This window comes from Capricornis sumatraensis, chromosome 14 (genome assembly GCF_032405125.1).
Source record: "Capricornis sumatraensis isolate serow.1 chromosome 14, serow.2, whole genome shotgun sequence".
NCBI classification, from domain to species: Eukaryota; Metazoa; Chordata; class Mammalia; order Artiodactyla; family Bovidae; genus Capricornis; species Capricornis sumatraensis.
This window is the reverse complement of record NC_091082.1, coordinates 52,760,241-52,777,859: the sequence shown is the minus strand read 5'-3', so window position 1 is coordinate 52,777,859 and position 17,619 is coordinate 52,760,241. Positions and strand designations below refer to the sequence as shown.

The 17,619-nt window shown below is 45.2% G+C and overlaps 1 protein-coding gene across 1 annotated transcript; it reads left to right on the top strand.

Annotated features, from left to right (window-relative positions):
* Positions 1–325: 325 nt before the first annotated feature.
* Positions 326–17,330, top strand: PARK7 (Parkinsonism associated deglycase). The gene is made up of 7 exons (XM_068986187.1): positions 326–458; positions 1,353–1,515; positions 3,098–3,199; positions 4,993–5,052; positions 5,912–5,981; positions 10,695–10,781; positions 16,960–17,330. Exons 2-7 carry the CDS (start codon positions 1,426–1,428, stop codon positions 17,118–17,120), a joined length of 570 nt encoding a protein of 189 aa, XP_068842288.1. The 5' UTR covers positions 326–458; positions 1,353–1,425; the 3' UTR covers positions 17,121–17,330.
* The last annotated feature ends 289 nt before the right edge of the window (positions 17,331–17,619 follow it).

Sequence of the window (17,619 nt, the reverse complement as noted above, 5' to 3'; positions counted from 1 at the left end):
CGGCATGAAAAACGGGTTAAATTCAGCGCGCGCTGGGGGCACGCTGGGCCGTCCCTCGGATGTGGGAGATTTCGTGAGAATGCGTGAGTTTAGAAGATTCCGCTTTCTCTTATTCCAAATGGAACCAGGCCTAGGCGTACAATCTACACGCAGAAAGGCAGGAGGTACCGCACCTTCCCCGAGGTTAGTTCGGCCGGATATGACATCACGTGGGGCGAGCTACGTGGGTCTGCGCAGTGCGGGGCTGAGGAGCCAGGCAGGGCCGAGGAGCCAGGCAGGGCGGCGCGCGCCTGCGCAGTGCGGGGCTGAAGCCCAAGCCTGACAGCGCGCCTGCGTGCCGGCGTGCGCGCTTGCTTGCGTCCCGGGTTGGTGCGGTACCGGCCCAGTCGTCACCGGCGTAGAACTGCTGACCGAACGGGCCGAGGCTGGCCGTCTGTGGGAAGAGAGGCGAGGTTCAGGTCTGGGCCATGGGGAGCGCGGCGCAAGCTCGGGCCGTGGGGGCACGGGCCGCCCGCTGGACCCCTAGAGGGTCCCCGAACCGGGGCGGACCCGGCCGGTGTCTAGCCGCGTCTGAGGAGGATGCGGTCTCCCAGGGTTCGCAGAGGGCGCCTTTCGCTCGCCAGCGTAGTAGCAACGCTGAAGCTTCTAGAATTTGCGTGCATAACATCGCACCAGCTTGGAGCTAGTTAATCTTGTTTTTTTGACATCGTTTACTAAAATCTGTGTTGCATGGGAAACAAAGTCCAGAAAAATAGACTAACAGCAGTTCAGACCCCGGCATAGCGGCCGTCGTTTACAACGAGAGCTAAGTGCGAAGAATCTATCAGGATTGAGTATAGCATGGGGGAATTACCATTTTTCTCCGTTTTTCTTTTTTTTTTAAGCGTGTTCAAATATGTAACACTGTTAACCGCCCCCGAGAATTTAGTGCAGTTACTGGAACTAAAAAATAAAATCCCCTCCAAAAATCTCAGGGGGTGATTGCTAAAGACAGTATTTCTTTTTTTATCCATGAAGTTCAGTCTTCTCTGTAAAATAGTACTTGAAAAAAGGTGCCTTTGTATTTCCCTCTCCCTGAATTGTGTGAAATGGAAGGCCTATATGCTTTTGTCTTGGAAAGCTTCATTTACAATATATTAGAAATTAGATTTTTATAAACGTGATGAAATCTGAACAGTAACCAATGTGCTGGCAATCTTGCTGTGATGTCATCTCAAAAAACAGGAACTGAAATTCTGTTTAAGTCAATATTAATCAAATAATGCTGTTTTATTGTGTTTGCCTATCAAAATCTTTTCCCTGGGAAGCACTTGGTTACTCTGCTTACAAGTGTTCCTTAATCTTGTTTTTAGGTCTTCTACACTTGCAGTGAAAGTTTCTTGAAAATCTTGTTTTAATTGAGTCTTTAATAAATACAACATAAAAATGGCTTCAAAAAGAGCTCTGGTCATCCTGGCTAAAGGAGCAGAGGAAATGGAGACGGTTATCCCTGTAGATGTCATGAGACGAGCTGGAGTAAGTCCCTCAAAGTTTTTTAGCCCTCCTCCGTTTGAAAGCATTTTTGGATTCTTACAAGTAATTTTGGATAAAGTAGTGTTGAATGTACTTTCTGAAATATTTCAAACATACGCAACAGTCCAGAGGCTGTGTAATAATTATCTGTTTATCTGCAGTTTAATATTGTTAACATTTTACTGTATTTCTTTCAGACCTGTTTCTTGAAGATACAGATGCTTTAGAGGAATAAACATTGCAAAGCTCTCTTTATTTCCCTAATTCAGTTCCCTTTCTGGCCCCAGAAATAACTGCTTTCCTTACAGTGATGTGAATCCAGCCCAGCTGTGTCTAAAGTAACATTAGACTGTGGTTCTCACTCTCCATATCCGCATTATGAACCTTTATACGCCCACATAACCATAGTGAATGCTTACGTAGCCTTTACGGAATGGCGGATGCCATTCTAAGCACTTATACTAGTTTTTAAAACCTTAAAACCATCCTAAGAGTTATTGCCAACCTCATGTTACAGTTGAAGAAACAGGCGGAGAAGCAGTCAGTGAGTGAATCAAATATTTAAATGAGTGAACTAGTCACATTCTAGTAAAGAATATAGATGCAGTTTATTTTAAATTGCTGCTTAGTATTGCACTATGGGAATATGCCCAGGCTCCATTCCTCTATTGCATTGTTTTACAGCATTATAGTGCTGTAATACTCTTTTTTTTTTTTGTCGTTCTGGTTTTATTGAGATATAATCAACATACAGCATTGTGTAAGTTTAAGGTGTACAGCATACTTAAATATATCATGAAATGATGACCACAATAAGTTTAGTGAATATCCGTCATCTTGTATCAATACGAAAGTAAAGAAGTAGAAGAAAAATATTTTTTTCCTATGATGAGAACTCTTAGGAATTACTCTTAAAAACTTTTGCATATTACACACAACAGTATTAATTGTACCTATCCTGTTGTACATTAGTTTCTAATGCTTATTTATCTTATAGCTGAACATTTGTAATATTCTTCTGCAGGTTTTTCTTGTTTAAAGATATGAAAGTTTTTCTAGGCTCTGAGCCTAAAAGGAATTACTACTTGCATATATGATGTTACTAGATTTTGTCAAGTGACTCTCCAAAGTACTGATATGTGGGCCCACCAGCAGTGAGGAAAATTCCTATTCTCAGTATTGTCAACTTTGTGAATTTTTGCAGGGCAGCAGAGTAGTATGTCATTGTCTTAACTTGCATTTCTACCTTATGAAAATACCAGGAGGGTTAAATGGCAACAGCAACTTTGCAAGCTGTTTTATCGGTAGGATGATCATATGATTTATCACACAGACAAGAACACTTGTGGAAGAAAGGAGGCTAAGCAGATGGGGTACTGGGACAGCATCTTTAATTCATACTGTCAGACAAACTGGGACAGATCTAGTGGTTAAATATATTTAGCCAACTTAATAACGTAAAGTCAGCATGGTTTTGTTGCAGTATTTCTTGCCAGGTTATTTTAAAACACAGGCCAGCTGTGAAAATGTTACTCTAAATTTATGTTCAGTGTTCTTAAATATCATGATGACGTCTTTCTCTTAGATTAAGGTTACTGTCGCAGGTCTGGCTGGAAAAGACCCGGTACAGTGTAGCCGAGATGTTGTCATTTGTCCTGATGCCAGTCTGGAAGATGCAAGAAAAGAGGTTTGTTCTCTAGACTTGGAATCGTTCCTTCTTACTGCTTCTTTATCAGTTTCTTGAACTCTGTCTTAACTACATCTGAAACTGTAATTAGCACAGCCTTGTTTTAAGAAAGTTACTTTGCTTGGAGGTCTTCAGCACTAAATTAAGCCCTGGGAAGTGGAGAACTTTGCCTTTTTCCACTCTGTATCCTCAGAACCTGGCAGGTCCCTGACCTCATGTGCTTGGTGTGGGCGGGACACCATCACTAGTGTTCTGGCTCATACAGGCAGCCTTGCCTCCTCTGTAACTACATTACTTAGTATGAGAGTCACCTGCACATTTCCCATTCATTTCTTACCCTTTATTCGAAAGCTGCTTCTTATCTTTCCTTTATCAGTGACACAGATGTGGGGTTGTGTGATTCATTTTACACGGAATAACTCATACTTGATTTGTGGTTGGATTAAAGGAGGAGTGAGTTCTCCTTAAATTGTGTCACTTTTTCAGTATCTTCAGAATTGAGGTTCTTCCTTTCGTGGGGGACCAACACTTTTGGGAATCCATCAAGAGCTGTGGTCCCTTTCCTCAGAAGCATGCCTGCCCACACATACCAGACACTTGAGCCTGTGCTTTCACGGGGCTCAGGCTTCAGGGGCCAGTGTGACAGAAGTGTGGGGTACACCCTCTTCCAGCAGGGATGGGGCAGTCACCACCCATGGCAGCTTTTCTGTGCTATGAGGAGCCTGGGCGCAGAATTCCCTGTGCCTGGCTCTCCTCAAAAGCATAGAAAAATGTATTCCTCTCTGATAAATTCATGTATCTCAGTGCTAGATTGTGAAGTATAAGAATGTTGATATTTTGTAGTTGTTGAGTCTCTAAATAAGAGGTTAAAAATGAGAGAGTAGCAGTAAGTGTTTCTTCCCTGTTCTTTTTTGTCCTGTAGGGTCTGGGAATACTGGTTACATTTTGTGTCTGTTTATTGTTCAGTTTCTAAATGGAGTGAAAGAAATTTTCATACTTCACAGATTTTAAGTTTTGCTTGGCTTCGAAACAACATAGGACATTTCATAGTCTTTAAAAGTAACTAGTATATGTTGGAGTAAAAACGTATTAGATTTTCATTTTGTTGTTTGCTTAATGACAAAATTTTTTTTAAAACTTTTAACATTTTAAGATACTGTATTCAATTTCTCTTTCATAATTTAAGCAAGTTTGAAATCATTAGATTTCTAGGGTGTTTTAGTATCTGAGATAATAAAATATTGTGTCATTTTTTTTAATACCCCAAGTTCCATTTTACTTAAGGTTAAAACATGCTTTTGTGCCTTCTAGAGTTTTTTTTAAATTTATTACTGTGTACATTCTTGTTGAAAAATAATCCATACAATGTAGACAAACACAGAGTCAGGTGTTATTGTTAATGTCCCTTTCTCATTCTTCCCTTCTTTGCTTCCTGCATCAGCTGGCAGTTTCCTTTGTCCATGAGTATCTATACTGTACACATGTATGTGGGGGTGGGGGTGTGTATAGAGACACACATATGCATTCACATACATTTATTGTTTTTATAAGAATGAGATCATGCTACACCTGCAATTCTGCAGCACAGACATCATTTCGTGTTACAGTATATGGAGGTTTTCTGCATTGTTGGTAGTTACAGTATTCCATTGTAGAGAAACACCTTGAGTTATTTAACTTTCTCTATGAACAATATTTTTGCTGTGACCATATTTAACATATGAATGTGTTACTGTTTAATGCACATTTCAAATAAAACAGTTTCACTTTTCTTATTTTTTAAACTGTTACAGGGACCTTACGATGTGGTGGTTCTGCCAGGAGGTAATCTGGGTGCACAGAATTTATCCGAGGTAAAGTGTGTAAAGAGAGTATTCCAACATCTTGTATTCTGTTGTTTTTGTTATTAAAATAGTTCAGGAAGGAGGCTGTGAATAGAATAGGAAAATATGAACAAAACGGTGTTCCAGCTTAATTTTTAAAAAAGTCATTTCTAATAACATCTACTGTAGAAGTAAGCAGAATTGGTGGAACAGTTGTGAATAGATTCTGTGAATAGAGTCCAAATGTAAGATTACCACTGCCCCCCCAGTAGCAACAGAATGATTTGTGCTTGTGAAGGGGTTAAGCATTGAAAGGTAAGAGGTTGGCTGTCTGTTCAGCCATTGGAGTGAGGGAGATTGCAGGGGCCTAGAGCTGCCAGCTTGAATGAGAAGTGGTATAAAGGAAGCCACTGCTGCTTCTGTTATGTGAAGCGTCAGCCTGCAGGAGGGAAGAGAGAAGGTGAGAGGGGCAGGGGCTTCATGAGACAGAAACTCATGAGCCAGGTCAAGTCAGACATTTGGGACCTCGGGGCGCTCTCCTCACTTTGCTATCTGAAAAAAACCCCAAACAGCACCTTTCCTCTTTGCTGTATCCCTAGAGTACGAGACAGCAAAGGTTAGCATGCCCAAGGGAAATAGTTTTCTCATCTTATCTTTAAACATCTTTAAGGAGAGGGTACCCTTTTCTGTATAAACGTTGTGGTTGGGTTTAAGCCTGTAGAAACACTATGAATTTGATAGTTTTCATATGGATGATTTAGCAATATTGTTGAAAAACAGTCAGATGGAAGATGTTGTGGTTAAGCTAAAGCCAGGTTCTACCAAAGTTTCTAGCCGAGATTGGCTGCGGCTTAATGACAACTTGATGTACTTTGGTTCTCTTGACTAGTCCGCTGCTGTGAAGGAGATACTGAAGGAACAAGAGAAGAGGAAGGGCCTCATCGCTGCCATCTGTGCAGGTAACCTCAGCCCGGCCCCTGTCCAAGGGTGTTTTCAGTTCAGTTCAGTCACTCAGTCGTGTCCGACTCTGCCGTCCCATGAATTGCAGCAGCTTGCTTCAAAAAACACATGACAGGGTTGTCTTTGAGTAGGAGATTGTGTTCCCAGTACTTCCTCCACTTCTAAAGCATGAAGGGCTTCTGTGTTGGTGTGTTTAGTTGGGGGCGTGAGGTTGGTATCATGTCAGAAGTGACTGCAGTTACTCCATTTTCTGCCTCTCCCTGCCTTTGGTGTGCATTGTGTGGAACCTATTGTTTTCTGTGTATGATGGGCCTGGAGGAAAGCAAGGCCCTTCTGGAATTCAATAAACAGTTGTTACAGCCAGTCCCAGTGCCAGAGAGGACTTCTGCCAGCACAGGGTCAGCAAGAATCAGGCCGGCGCTAACAATCCCAGATCTGCCCTGAGCTTGCCCTGGGGGCTTCCCACCTGATCCTCAGGGTTCAGCTCCAAGTCTGAGGTACTGTATATTCCCTGCCACATGATTTCGAGTAAGGATGGTGGTGCTTTGCAGGGGTCCTCACATCTTTGAAACCTAGTAATATCAGTCCTTTGGTTTTTGATACCATTTTAAAGTCCGTTCTTTTTGCTCTAATAGATGATATTCCGCCATCTTCCATTTTTTTCGTAGTGTAATTTGGCAGGTGCCTGTGGCTCAGATGGTAAAGCGTCTACAATGCGGGAGACCTGGGTTTGATCCCTGGGTCAGGAAGATTCTCTGGAGAAGGAAATGGCAACCCACTCCAGTACTCTGGCCTAGAAAATCCCATGGACGGAGGAGCCTGATGTCCATGGGGTCACAGAGAGTTGGACACGACTGAGCGACTTCACTTTCACTTTCCTTATTCAGAGGTCTTCATTAAATGTTTTATCAAGAGAACAGATAAGCAAACGAATGGATGGTTAGACAAAATGACACGATATTTTGTTCAATACGGTAGACTTTTTAAAAGAGATCATAGTCATAGGCTGGGGGTCTGGGGACTGTGCCTTAGAGCAGTCGTTCTCGCACTCTTTCCAGAGGGGCAGAGCAGATACTGCTCGCACATTATTTGCCTTTTTGCTTTTAATTCTCATAAGAATTACATCAGAGAATAACGGTGGCATCATTCAGGCATGGCTTGTGTGCTGAGTGTTCTTAGCTCGTAAACCTTTCAAGTTTTAATTTCTGGCATTGCAGTTACTGATAAATGTAACTCACACTAATAGCTGAAAGGACCCTAAGACTTGAGTGTTTGAGAACCCCCGAGTAAGAGACCAGGAAGGACTGAGGGGCATCCACCTGGCAGTCCTCGTCTTTGGGTTCCAGTCAGCACTGACTTCTGACCTGCCCTTCTGGCTTAAGGATTTCTCTGCTAAAGGACACTGCAGCCCAAGTAGCTGCACTGCTCCTTAAGGAGGAAGACATCAGTTAGTTCAGCCACTCAGTCATGTCCAATTCTTTTTGACCCCATGGACTCTAGCACGCCAGTTTTCCCTGTTCACACCTGCTCCCAGAGCTTGCTCCAACTCAGTCATGTCCATTGAGTCGATGATGCCATCCAACCATCTCATTCTCTGTTGTTCCCTTCTTCTGCCTTCAATCTTTCCCAGCATTGGGGTCTTTTCCAGTGAGTCAGTTCTTTGCAGCAGGTGACCAAAGTATTGGAGTTTCTGCTTCAGCATCAGTCCTTCCAATGAATATTCAGGACTGATTTCCTTTAGGATTGACTGGTTTGCTGTCCAAGGGACTCTGAAGAGTCTTCTCAAACACCACAGTTCAAAAGCATCAGTTCTTCAGCACTCAGCTTTCTCTATGGTCCAACTCTCACGTCCATAAATGACTACAGGAAAAACCATAGCTTTGACTAGATGGACATTTGTCAGCAAAGTAATGTCTGTGCTTTTTAATATGCTGTCTAGGTTGGTATTAGCTTTTCTTCTAGAGAGCTCTTTTAAGAAGATTAGAGATACCAAGGGAACATTTCATGCAAAGATGGCCATAATAAAGGGCAAAAACGGTATGGACCTAACAGAAGCAGAAGATACTAAGAAGGAGGAGGACACAGGTGGTATTAGTTGAATATGGACTCGGTCCAGTCCACCCTCACCCCACCTCACCCCACCCCACCCTACGTGCTGACCCCTCACCTCTGCCACATTGTTAGCGCTTAGTGCTTTGACCAAAGAAAGAAAGGAAGGGTTTGCGTTGGGTTTGTGTCCTTAGGACTGCTGAAAGTAAAAAATCACATGTCAGTTTGTCATTTTGTGTCACTAAGGTAGCAGAATCATGAGCTGCTTCTGGTTCCCAGTGTTGTGCTGAGGCAGGATTGATTCCCAGGCTGTTAAGACATGCAGCCCTTATCATCATTTACATCCATCTGTAAAGTAAACGGCGCTGGTAACATGTCGTCTGATTGAATATCCTGCACTTTTCTGCTGGGTGCTGCAGAAGACCTGAGAAGCGTGATCGTGTGTTGAGGAGAGATTGGAACAAGCAATGGCAGAGATTCCATGTTTCACTCAGTAGATGAGAACAAGATGAGGCTTACACTTAGGGATTGGAAACAATTTACTGAACTGAAGGAATGTTAGCTTAACCCCTAATACTGAGTGAGAGCGAGAGAAAGAACCTGGAAGGGAGGCTTTCTGGAGAAATGAAATGAGACTGGGGGAGAGAGGGAGCCGTGAGGGGTATGGAAGCCAGTTGACAGGTGCTGGGCTCCAGGTACAGGTTCAAGCTCTGGGACGCCTGGAGAGGCTAGGACCCTTTCCATAAGTAACCACATGGTGGCGCTGTTGACTTTCCCTCTGGTCCTCCCAGGGTGATTCTGTCCACTGTGCCCTCTGCTCCCAGGTCAGAGCTGGACCCCTGTGTATTTGTACATATAAAACTTATTTACTTTTGACTGTGTGCTGGGTCTTCATTGCTGTACAGCCTTTTCTCTAGTTGAAGAGAGCAGGGACTACTCTTGGTTTTGGTGCACAGGGTTATTGCGGTGGCATCTCTTGTTGTGGAGCACAGGCCCTGGGCTTCAGTAGTTGGGCACGTGGGCTCAGTAGTTGTGGTTCTTGGGCTCTAGAGCACAGGCTCAGTAGTTGTGCACTGACTCAGCCGCTCCGTGGCATGTGGGATCTTCCCAGACGGGGGATGGAACCTGTGCCTCCTGAAGTGGTGGGCGGAGTCCTTACCCCTGAGCCACCAGGGAAGCCCCCAACTAGGATTCTCATGCCCCAGAAAGCCATAATTTTGAGTTTACCATACATTTATTAACATCATTATAGGTAACAATTTTATCACCTGGAGGGAGCAGAAATGATTGTTTCTTAAAGTCTTACAAAATAAGAAAGTAAAGAATCCATTCAAATAAAATTGAGTGGTAATTATGACAGACTTTTAAAATTTGCTTCCAAACACAGCTCTTGTATGCAGAATACAAGTTAGGAGGGAGGCGACATCAGACATGTTTTAGAGGCTTTTGATGTAAGATATAAATGAGGACTTGGTCTAAAACCGACACCTGATGTTAGACTGACAGCTTATGTAATTAGGTGATACTTGTTTGATCTTCCTGTTAGTAGCTGCTAAGATCTTGAGTCGCCCATAGATCTGCTATGTAACTGTTTTTTCCTTAGAACTGTGTTGAAATATGAAAGGTCTGAAGAGCAAGTGCTTGGGTTTGCTGGAGCTGAAGTGGGCAAGTCTGTCTTGGGACCTTAGCTGCAGTGCCCTAACCATTTAGAAGGTCACAGTGGTCTTCTGGAGTTTTTCTAGGTTTGACATGAGGTGTTAGAAAGTTTTTCTTTGTGTGTTTTTTTGTGTGTGTGTGTGTGACTTAGAGAAAAAAGGTAGAGGGACTCCTTTTTTAAAAAGTAGATTTAAAATAACAAAAGGTAAGAAATCTTTCTGATTTTAGTCTTTATTTGAGAATTGTTACAAAATGATTTATCAGTAAAGTTGACCACTCATTAAAGTCTCAAGTTGGCACCTGCATTTTTTTTTTACGCTTCGTTTTAAGGGAGACAGTGTAGAGGACCACAGTGGGCATTTGTGCTGTACTCTTCTCTTCAGCGCATGGTTGTAAGAAAGAAACACCAGCACCTCTGTGTCTCAGCCATGTAGGCATTTCATGGGTGTCTCCGGTGGGGCTGGGAAAATCTCCCATTCAATTTAATATATTCATTTAATATATACCACCTGATATATTTGGGTAGATGGGTGAGTGCTGATCTTTCATTTTCAAGTAGAAAAGTAAAATTAGTCCGTGAAATAACAGTCAAGCCCAGAGGTTCAGAGCATGCTGGTTGCGTTCAATGTATATCTAAGTCTTCCATTTGCAAAGAGGCAAGACATTTAACCCTTGGTGGTCTCCCATTCTTTGTGCCCCTGTTACATTTGCAGCCTGTTCCTTGAGGGGGCATGGTTTGTTAATCTGTTTGCTCCTTAGGTATAAAGGTAAATCTTCCTGATTAAGTGGTTATTGAAGTGTTTTGAGTTTGTACATTTTTGCCACACGTGTTCTGCAGATGGTTGCTTATAAACATACTTTACCTCTCATACTCGTGTTTAGTTTCAGAATCATAAGTATATTTTTAGGTAAGAGCCCCCTGATTCAAAGAATGCTCTTATTGCTGCAGTTTTTAAAATATGGGTTTTTCTGTGCACACACTTAAATCTCTTTATTCATCTTTTTAGGTCCTACAGCTCTGCTGGCTCATGAAATAGGTTTTGGAAGCAAAGTTACAACTCACCCACTTGCTAAAGACAAAATGATGAACGGAAGTAAGTACATGCTTATGTTCTAAGGTGGAGAAAGACCTACTCAGAAAGCTGTGCTGTAGCATTGTCTCCCACTTGGAAGATATTTGGTACATAGGGGTTCTCTGTGGGTTGGGGTATAATGTGTTCCTCAATTTCTTTGCAAGTGTTTTAATGAGAAAGACCAGCTAACGGGTGGGTCTCTCTCTGCAGGTTGCCTAACAGGGTACAGGGGCTGAGCCAAAGGCCTGCTGGGTTCCTCGTGGTCACAGATTGAAGTGGTTACAAAATGCCAGTTTAACTAGTTTACTAAATACTTTGCCAGCAGTCTGAGGATAAAATTTAAACCTTGGTGGCAATTTCAGAGGCTGCCCTTTTGCCCACAGTCCAGAGTAAAATGGACATTGCTCCCTTCCTGCAGAGGAGGCCTGCTCCTTCATTGACAGGTTCCTTTGTAGATATTAATATCAGCCAGACGTTTAACTTTTATACATTTATTTTTATAAAAACAATTTTCTGTTCATGGTAAAGAAAGAAAAACACAAGCAGTATAGAAAGGAATGAAGTAAAGGTAAATGATTTCCTTCTCTCTGACTTCCCTACCCCTTTCTGCTTTTCAGAGGTAACTTCTGTTAGGTTTCCTGTGTAACTCTAGAATTTTCTCTGCACATACTCATTATCCTTTGTAGTTTAATGTTTTTACTCAAATGAGAGCTAGTAAATATGTTCTGCAGCTTGCTTTTCAAACCTAACATTATACCTTTCTTCTCTCCTAACTTATTATTTCTCTAATGTTACTTGGTACTTGGAGGTTATGTTTTTAAAAACGCATGTCATTGTCTCTGCCCTCCAGGAGTTAATAGCTTGCAGATACACGTGCACCAAATTAAAAACTGCATCAAGTTTCAAATTATGAGGCAGTGTATAGTTAGGGGCACAGCAGGGTCACTGTGCTCCTGGATGTGCAGCTGTGTCAGGATGGATGCTGCCTCAGAAACAGTGCTTCTCGGCATGTGGTTCAGAGCACCAGCCAGGCAGTACCTTCTTCTGCCACCTGTGCCTGGCGTGCATATCGAAGGGAGCAGAGATTGAAACCTGTATGGAGAAAGGCACATCACACTGGTGCGGATGTGTGCAAGGGAATCAGAAATTCCCACTTGGAAATCATAAGTGGCTCAGCTGGTGTTCAACCAATGGAGAAACTGGGTGACCAGCTTCATTTAAAACACCCACTAACCAGCAGCCAGTGGCTACATCAAAAGACTGATAATATCAAGAGCAGATTTGAAAATAGCTGTGCCACTGATACATTTTCTCGTCATATCAGTTCTGCTCTGGACTTACTCTGAACTAAAAGTCGGGCAATTCATGTTCTTTCTTCGTTCATCCTTTCATAGCAAAGTGATGCATTTTTCATTTTACTGCCTTGTAAAACAACAGACTTTATGCTTTAAAGGAGTGTTAGGTTCACAGCAAAATTAAGCAGAGTACAGAGTTTCCATAAACCCTCTGTGCCCCCATCCTCACCTCCCTCCCCATCCGCTTCCTTTCCCCCGCAAGACGATACCTTTGTAACAATCGATGAACTGCACTGACACGTCATCACCACCCAAAGTCCATAGTTTACCTTAGGGTTCACTCTTGGTGTTGGACATTCTGCATATTCTTAGATTTGATCCAAAGTAGTATTGATGTTTTTTTTGAAAAATCTATAGTTGTTTTTTAGTTGATAGAAAGATAAATTGTGAATAAAACCATCTATGTGAAAGTTGATTTTTTTTTAAGGCTCTGACTTCTGGGCATTTTTTAATGTAGGGGTTTAGTTTACTTTGAGCTGATGGTGGGATTTTGGAGGGTCAGAAAGAGCAGAATCAGGCTTCCTTTAGCAGTAACAACTCGTGAGAAGGAAGAAGCGAGTGGAACGTGTTCCCCGTTATCTGCTTGTGTATCTTTGTGGCTCTTTCCTCGTAACACCTCAGGAAGACGAGGCTGATCAGAAATAGAAGAATGTGAGATTGTTGACTCTTGGGCACTTACAGGGCACCTTCACATGTGTTATCTCGAGCCTGGCAGCCCAGGTACCCAGTAAAGCACGTATGGGCTTCACTGACAAGAAAACAGGCCATTGGCCCGAGTTGGTCCGGACCTGGGGCCACGTGTCTGTCCACATGAGGCCCACACACACTGCGGTCACCAGGCATTGGGTTCAGTCAGCAAGGCCTCTTGTAAGAAAAAGACATTTGCAGTGTCTGCATTCTGAGAAGTGGAGCTGTGATCACTTCCTGGGTGAGGAGGCCCTTCTGCTTGTCCTCATCATGAACTTCAAATTAAGAGCATTGTGACATTTTTTACTCACATAAGCCATCCAATCTGAAGGACAGAGTGTTTCTATTTCTCAGCTTTAAAATAAAGAAGGGGTGACTTCAAAGTTTTGTTCAGTTCTCATTTGTGTGGTTTACTAAGCGGCTGGATGCCAGGGACGAACAGGGACTCCGGAGCAGGTGACTCCCGTGTGGCTCCAGCCCCACCCCTCCCTGCCCCCAAGGGCTGGTCTTGTAACCTCGCTGGGCCTTGGTTTCCCCATCTGTCACCTGAGGACGACCATAGGTAGCTCCTGCCTCTCGGGGCTGTTGATGGGCTCTGTGAGTCAGTGTGTGTGACACACGGGGTCGTCCATGGTCACTGAAGCTGTGTCAAAGGGCCCACCAGTCAGTGCCTGGCTCTGCCTGGCTCCGGGCTGAGTGCTGGAGATGCAGAGCAGACAGGCTGCTATCACCAGGGCTCAGCCTGTTGGGTTGGCATAATGCCCATTTTACAGAAGAGAAAAACAGGGAGGTCAGACAGCTGCTAACTAGCAGACTGAGGTTTGAATCTGGCAGACTGATACCTGAGCTGCTGTCCTCAGGGGTCAGGGGCTTTTCCTGGAAGGGCTGGATAGTAATGATCTAGGGGTGTCTGGGCCACCGCGTCTCTGGGGCTCCCAGACCACGAAGGTGAGGGTGTGCAGGGGAAAGCGGCTGTTGGTTACTATCCTCTGGCCCCTAGCCTCCCCGGCTGCTTCGTCTCTGGGTTTTGAGACGGGCTTTGAGGTGTTTGCTTAAAGTTAAAAAGGCGTGAACACCTCCTGCAGGTTGACCAGGAACGGACTGGTGCGCAGGTGTCGTTTTTCTCCGTCTTCACCGCTAGGTGGAGGTGGTCTGCAAGCAGACCTTTAGCTCTTCTGGCTGAGATTTTTGAGAAGAACCGGAATTTTTAAACATTTTTAACCAGTGTAAGCTGTATTTGTAGTATTTTACCCACAAAGAAGTTGTTACCTCAATCGTTCAGAGCCTTGCCTTCATTGCCTGTGTCTCAATGTCCATCTCGGCTCTGGGTTCTCTATTTCAGCACTTGGGATGATCTCTAACCAACAGTAAATGAGGTTAGCTTAGGAAAACCTCTCCCCTGCAGGCTAGGGATCCCCTTTTCTTCTGTAGAAGGGTAACTGGGAGGCGCTCACGGACTGTCATCAGTTGTTTCACCGGGTGACTTGATTTGTACTGAGAGGAAGCCCTGAAGCAGGGCAGTGGTGTTCATCCCTGGGAAAGGACGGGTACTTTGGGACATGGTCTCTAAAGCTTGCTGGTGCAGCAGGAGCATCTTGCTTAGGTGCGCTGTTGTGTGTGAGCATCAAACAGGCATTTCCTGAGCTCTTTGGGCTCTGGGGACAGAGAAGGGGACAAGATCAAGCCATCTTCTTGGGGCTCCTCACAGGGGGAGGGGGCAGAGGTCGTGTGGTGTTGCAGGCCCAACTCTGCCTGCAGGGACCAGATGGGGCAGGATTGCGTAGAGGACCCTTGTGGGCTTTGACCCCGGTGCTAAATCTGTTTGTCCTTCATGTCCTGTCATTGAGCAGTGTCACCATGCAGCCAGGTGGCCGGAAGTCATCATTGGTGTCTCCCCACGTCCAGTTCCTCCGCAAGGTCTTGGCATTTTATCTCCAAGACGCACCTCAGGCCTCCACGTCCTCACCATGGCCTTTATCCCGTCCAGGTCGCTGTTTACTCCTGTGGGTTCTTCTTCGTCTCCCCTCTGCTTCTTTCTGCCCTGTCTTTGTGCACAGGCTGGGCCTCAGGGCCTGTGTACCATGATTTGGAGTTGAGGGTCACTTCAAGGTGCCAGAGAAAGTGGTGAAGGGTTCTCATGGGGGGCACCTGGGTGTGCTCTGGTTTGCACTGTGGAACGTGCCCTGTTTGGTGGCGCTGAGAGTGGAGGGAAAGACAGGAAGAAGGGGGACTCTGCACGCAGAGGTCCTGCATTGAGGCAGCAGGCAGGGAGTGTTCATTTGATCTTTCCTTCACCTGACACTTGGAAGTACCTCCCTGGTGCCATTAGCATTCTAGACTGGACACATAGGTGAGGGCTCAGCATTTCACAGACCAGAGGTAAATAGGAGCCAGATGGTTTCTTGGGTGCTGGGAGGGTGCATGATAGAGTGACCTGGGGGGCCTGGTGAGAGAGGGGTCCATGCTGAATTCAAAGGAGTGAGTTGCTGAGAGGAGCTTTCTGGGCAGAGGGAGCAGCCTGGGCAGCTCCTCCAGGGCCGGAAAGACTACAGTGCCCTCTGTAGCAGAGCTGCAAGCTTCAGGCAGGAGAGTGGGCCCTGGGGGCAGCTGCGGGGTCAAGGGGCCAGGCCACGTGGGGTGCTGCTGCATGTGAGGAGTTCGGGCCTGGTGCTTGTGCAGTAGGAGGATTTGGTGACTGTCTGATGTGGAACGTGAGGGTGGGGGGTGGTTCAAGGAATCCCAGCTTTGAGCCCTCAGATCTTGGACGTGGTCGTGTTTACTTCATGCGAATGTAGGAGCAGCCTGTTTTCTTACTACATTTGCAAAGATACAGCCAGCTGTGGCCTCCGAAAGCAGGCAGTGCCTGATGAGAAACTAGGTTTCTCCCCACTTGCACCTCTCTCTCCCCACCCATGACACATTGTGCGTTGTTTCTGCTTGTTTGCTTTGGAGGCAGCAAGCAGAAAGTGTGCATCACCCGGGGGGTCTGTATAATCCAGGTCGTTTCTACCTTCAGCCCTGGCTCCCCTACATCCTCCTTCCCCCAGCATTTTATAGGGAAGGAAAAGTAATTTTCCCTTGTATCCTTCTGAGTTCTTAGTTGAGACCCTTGTTACAGGAGACAGGTTGACTGGAGAAGAACAAAGTTTATTCACATGTATACTTTATGTTTGGGCTTCCCAGGTGGTGCTAGTGGCAAAGAATCTGCTTGCCGATGCAGGAGACCTCATTAGGGGCTGTGGAGGCTACAGTGGAGGCCTGGCAGGCTGCAAGCCATGGAGTTGCAGAGTCAGACACAGCTAAGCAACTAAGCACTAGAACTCATGTTTACATGGAAGAGCCCCAGGGGAAAATGAGTAATTCCCTGAGATGGTTTAGAATTCTGTCTTAAATTCCATCTTAATGGGGAAAGGGGAGACAGGCCTCTCAGGGGAAGGTAATTGGGTTTTCAGAAAGATGAAGGGGCCCTTTGAAGAGTAGATGGGAGGAATGATAGTTTGTGACAAGGTTTGTCTGGGTGTAGTATCAGCTCCTGGTTTTCTCTTCTGATTGATAGAACTTCCCGGAGGGGATTTCTGATAGCTGAGTTCCTTTTGAACAGTTTGTGCTTAGGCAGGAAAGGGGATTCAGAGAAACCCTCTCCCTTTCTGTCCTGCTGTGTTCTGAGAGCTGGAGGTACCTAATGGAGTTATGAGTGACTGGCTACAGTGCTGGTGTTGTGAGCTTTTGCTTTTTTTTTAAATTTTGGTTTGTTTGTGTTTTCATTTTTGTGAGACAGTAGTGTGTGGTTCGGAGAAGGCAATGGCACCCCACTCCAGTACTCTTGCCTGGAAAATCCCATGGATGGAGGAGCCTGGTAGGCTGCAGTCCATGGGGTCGCTGAGAGTTGGACACGACTCAGTGACTTCACTTTTACTTTTCACTTTCATGCATTGGAGAAGGAAATGGCAACCCACTCCAGTGTTCCTGCCTGGAGAATCCCAGGGACGGCGAAGCCTGGCAGGCTGCTGTTTATGGGGTCGCACAGAGTCGGACACGACTGAAGCGACTTTGCAGCAGCAGCAGTGTGTGGTAAGGGAATGGAAGTGTCGAGTGGTGTTCATGGCCGTCCTACATAGCCCACGAGGACGTAACCCTTCTTTGTTTTTATTTCCCAGGTCATTACAGCTACTCCGAGAATCGTGTGGAGCAAGATGGCCTGATCCTCACCAGCCGGGGGCCAGGAACCAGCTTCGAGTTTGCACTGAAGATCGTCGAGGTGCTGGTCGGCAAGGAGGTAGCCGACCAAGTGAAGGCCCCACTGGTTCTTAAAGATTAAAGTGGAGAGGCTTGATGATGGGTCAGAGAGACAGGCCACTTGTAATCCAGCCTCATTGTGTTCACTTTTAAAGGGGGGGGCGGGGGGCGGTCACTGTGCAGAGAAGCCATCTTCCTCACTCCCTCCCCGTCCATTTGTGGCTCTGACATGACAGTTATGCAGAGATTTCAGTTGTATCCCCTCATTTCTGAACCTTGATTGCAGAATAAATAGGGCATTTAGCAAACTACCAACTGTTCCTTCTTTTCTCTCTGGTCTCTGTTTTCTTTTGTGAAACCAAGTGGTATCAGCTTCGTCTGCAGCTCGTAACTATTGTTCAGTCATGTCCACCTTTTTGCAACCTCATGAACTGAAGCCAACCTGGCTTCTCTGCCCATGGGATTCTCCAGGCACGAATACTGGAGTGAGTTGCCGTGCCCTTCTCCAGGGGATCTTCCTGACCCAGGGATCGTACTCCAGTCTCCTCCATTGCAGGCAGGTTCTTCATCATCTGAACCAT

Bases quoted from the DNA above. Each gene is read 5' to 3' on its own strand.
- PARK7 (XM_068986187.1), top strand. From the start codon at position 1,426: ATGGCTTCAAAAAGAGCTCTGGTCATCCTGGCTAAAGGAGCAGAGGAA. The intron at 1,516-3,097 runs GTAAGTCCCTCA...TCTTTCTCTTAG, and splicing joins ATGTCATGAGACGAGCTGGA to ATTAAGGTTACTGTCGCAGG. The intron at 5,982-10,694 runs GTAACCTCAGCC...TCATCTTTTTAG, and splicing joins CATCGCTGCCATCTGTGCAG to GTCCTACAGCTCTGCTGGCT.